Consider the following 2,106-nt stretch of genomic DNA (forward strand, 5'->3'; position numbering starts at 1 on the left):
GTGTGTGTGTGTGTGTGTGTGTGTGTGTGTGTGTGTGTGTGTTTGCTGACTCGTTGTTTTTCTCCTCACAGATAAATCAGTCCGGACTCTGAGTCCAGCTCTGAGTAAGAATCTGTTTTTATTTAATTATTTCTACAAACTTTGTTTCGGCTCCTTCAGCTGATGCTGCTGTGACTTCTGGTTTTTGTAACTTTTAGATTTTTAATAACTTTATTAAACATTTTTTCGCAGAAAAATCTTTAATTCATTAAAAACTTTTGTTCTTTGAAATCAGCTGCTGGMTCTAATGAAGTCTTTTAGCTTTTAGCTGACATTTAGCTGCTTTTACCTATAGTTCTGCTGATTTAGCTTTACAGTTGTCACTTTTAGCTGATAGCTGAGCTTTTGATATTTTTAGCCTTTTGCTCTTTTAAAGAACCATGCTACTTTTAACTTCTAGCTGTTTTTAATTAGCCTGCTTTTAGCCTTTATTTAGTTGCTGCTACCTTTAGCTTTTAGCTACATGATTCACTAATATTAGTCTTTAGCTAATGTTTTGCAACTTTAAGCTAATGTTTCATGTRGCTTGTAGCTAGCCTCCTGGTTTTTTTTTTTTTTTACCTTTTTAGTAAGTCTTTTGTTACTTTTAGCTTCTAGCTAGACTTTAAATACTTTTAGATAGCATTTTTATWCTTTAGCCTCTAGCTAGAGTCACTTTTAGTAGGTCTTTTGGTACTTTAACCTTTTGCTATTAGAGCTTTTAGCTAAATGTTTGTGACTATTGGTTAGCCTTTAGCTACTTCACTGTCTCATAGATTTTTGTTACTTTWCAACTCTTGGCTAGCCTACTTTTAGCCTAACATTTGACTTTTGGTTAACTTTGAGCTACTTCAGTGTTTAGTAGCTTTTTGCTACTTTTAGCTACATGTTTGATATAGCTTTTATGTAAATGTTAGCTGATTTTAGCTACAACAGTGAGTTTCTTCAGTAAAGTTGAATAAATTTAAACTTTTCTGTGAGTCAGTAAAACAAGTTATTCAGGTGTTGATTAAAGACAGCTGAAGAAAAACAGCTGAAGAAAAACAGCTAAAGAAAAACAGCTAAAACACAGCTGAAGAAAAACAGCTAAAACACAGCTGAAGAAAAACAGCTAAAAAACAGCTGAAGAAAAACAGCTGAAGAAAAACAGCTAAAACAGCTAAAGAAAAACAGCTAAAGAAAAACAGCTAAAGAAAAACAGCTGAAATAAAACAGCTGAAGTAAAACAGCTGAAGGTTTAAGCTCTGGTGTTTTGCTGCAGTGATCAAAGCAGCGGTTCTGATCCAGAGGTGGTACCGGCGCTACGTGGCCCGGCTGGAGATGCGGCGCCGCTACACCTGGAACATCTTCCAGTCCATGGAGTACGCTGCGGAGCAGGAGCAGCTGCAGGTGGACCTCAGAGACCCGGACCTGATCAAACAGAACCTCTGGTGCAAACGTTTAATTCTCCTTTCATCTCTTTGTTCTGCAGCTCTCCAGCTTCTTCACCTACATGTTGAACAACTTCACCCAGCTGAACGGGACCGGACCGGGTCAGAACCACAATCACTGAGTTCAACATTGTTTTGTTTTGATTTAAACTATGAGTCCAGCTCTTTATATTTAATTTAAAGCAGCAGAAACTGATTGATGTGGGTAAATAAAGCACGGCGTCTTCCTGTTGCCTAGCAACAAGCAGGAAGCTGAGCACCGTTGTGAAACCGTCTCCACTCGTCCGCCTCACAAACAGCCCGCTTCATTAATGACGTCGTCCTCGTTCGGTTCTGTTGGGTCGAGCAGCAGCTGTGGTTTTCTGTGAGGATGGAGACAAAGAGCTGTCCTCGTGTCCTCGTGAGAGGCAGAACTGTCCTCGTGTCCTCGTGAGAGGCAGAACTGTCCTCGTGAGACGCAGAACTGTCCTCGTGAGATGCAGAACTGTCCTCGTGTCCTCGTGAGACGCAGAACTGTCCTCGTGAGATGCAGAACTGTCCTCGTGTCCTCGTGAGACGCAGAACTGTCCTCGTGAGACGCAGAACTGTCCTCGTGAGACGCAGAACTGTCCTCGTGAGACGCAGAACTGTCCTCGTGAGACGCAGAACTGTCCTCGTG

The 2,106-nt window shown here is 41.1% G+C and overlaps 1 protein-coding gene across 2 annotated transcripts in view; it reads left to right on the forward strand.

The window, feature by feature from the left end:
• Nucleotides 1-71: 71 nt before the first annotated feature.
• The window catches only part of ppef1 (protein phosphatase, EF-hand calcium binding domain 1), a gene marked incomplete at its 5' end in the record, with an annotated part of 10,781 nt that continues 8,746 nt past the window's right edge, over nucleotides 72-2,106 (forward strand). For both annotated transcript variants that reach the window (XM_014028063.1, XM_014028064.1), the window contains 3 exon segments: nucleotides 72-104; nucleotides 1,280-1,407; nucleotides 1,490-1,550. In XM_014028063.1, coding sequence (XP_013883517.1) covers nucleotides 72-104; nucleotides 1,280-1,407; nucleotides 1,490-1,550 — 222 coding nt within the window.

The sequence above is a fragment of the Austrofundulus limnaeus genome, unplaced genomic scaffold (genome assembly GCF_001266775.1).
Source record: "Austrofundulus limnaeus strain Quisiro unplaced genomic scaffold, Austrofundulus_limnaeus-1.0 Scaffold716, whole genome shotgun sequence".
Lineage (NCBI taxonomy): Eukaryota > Metazoa > Chordata > Actinopteri > Cyprinodontiformes > Rivulidae > Austrofundulus > Austrofundulus limnaeus.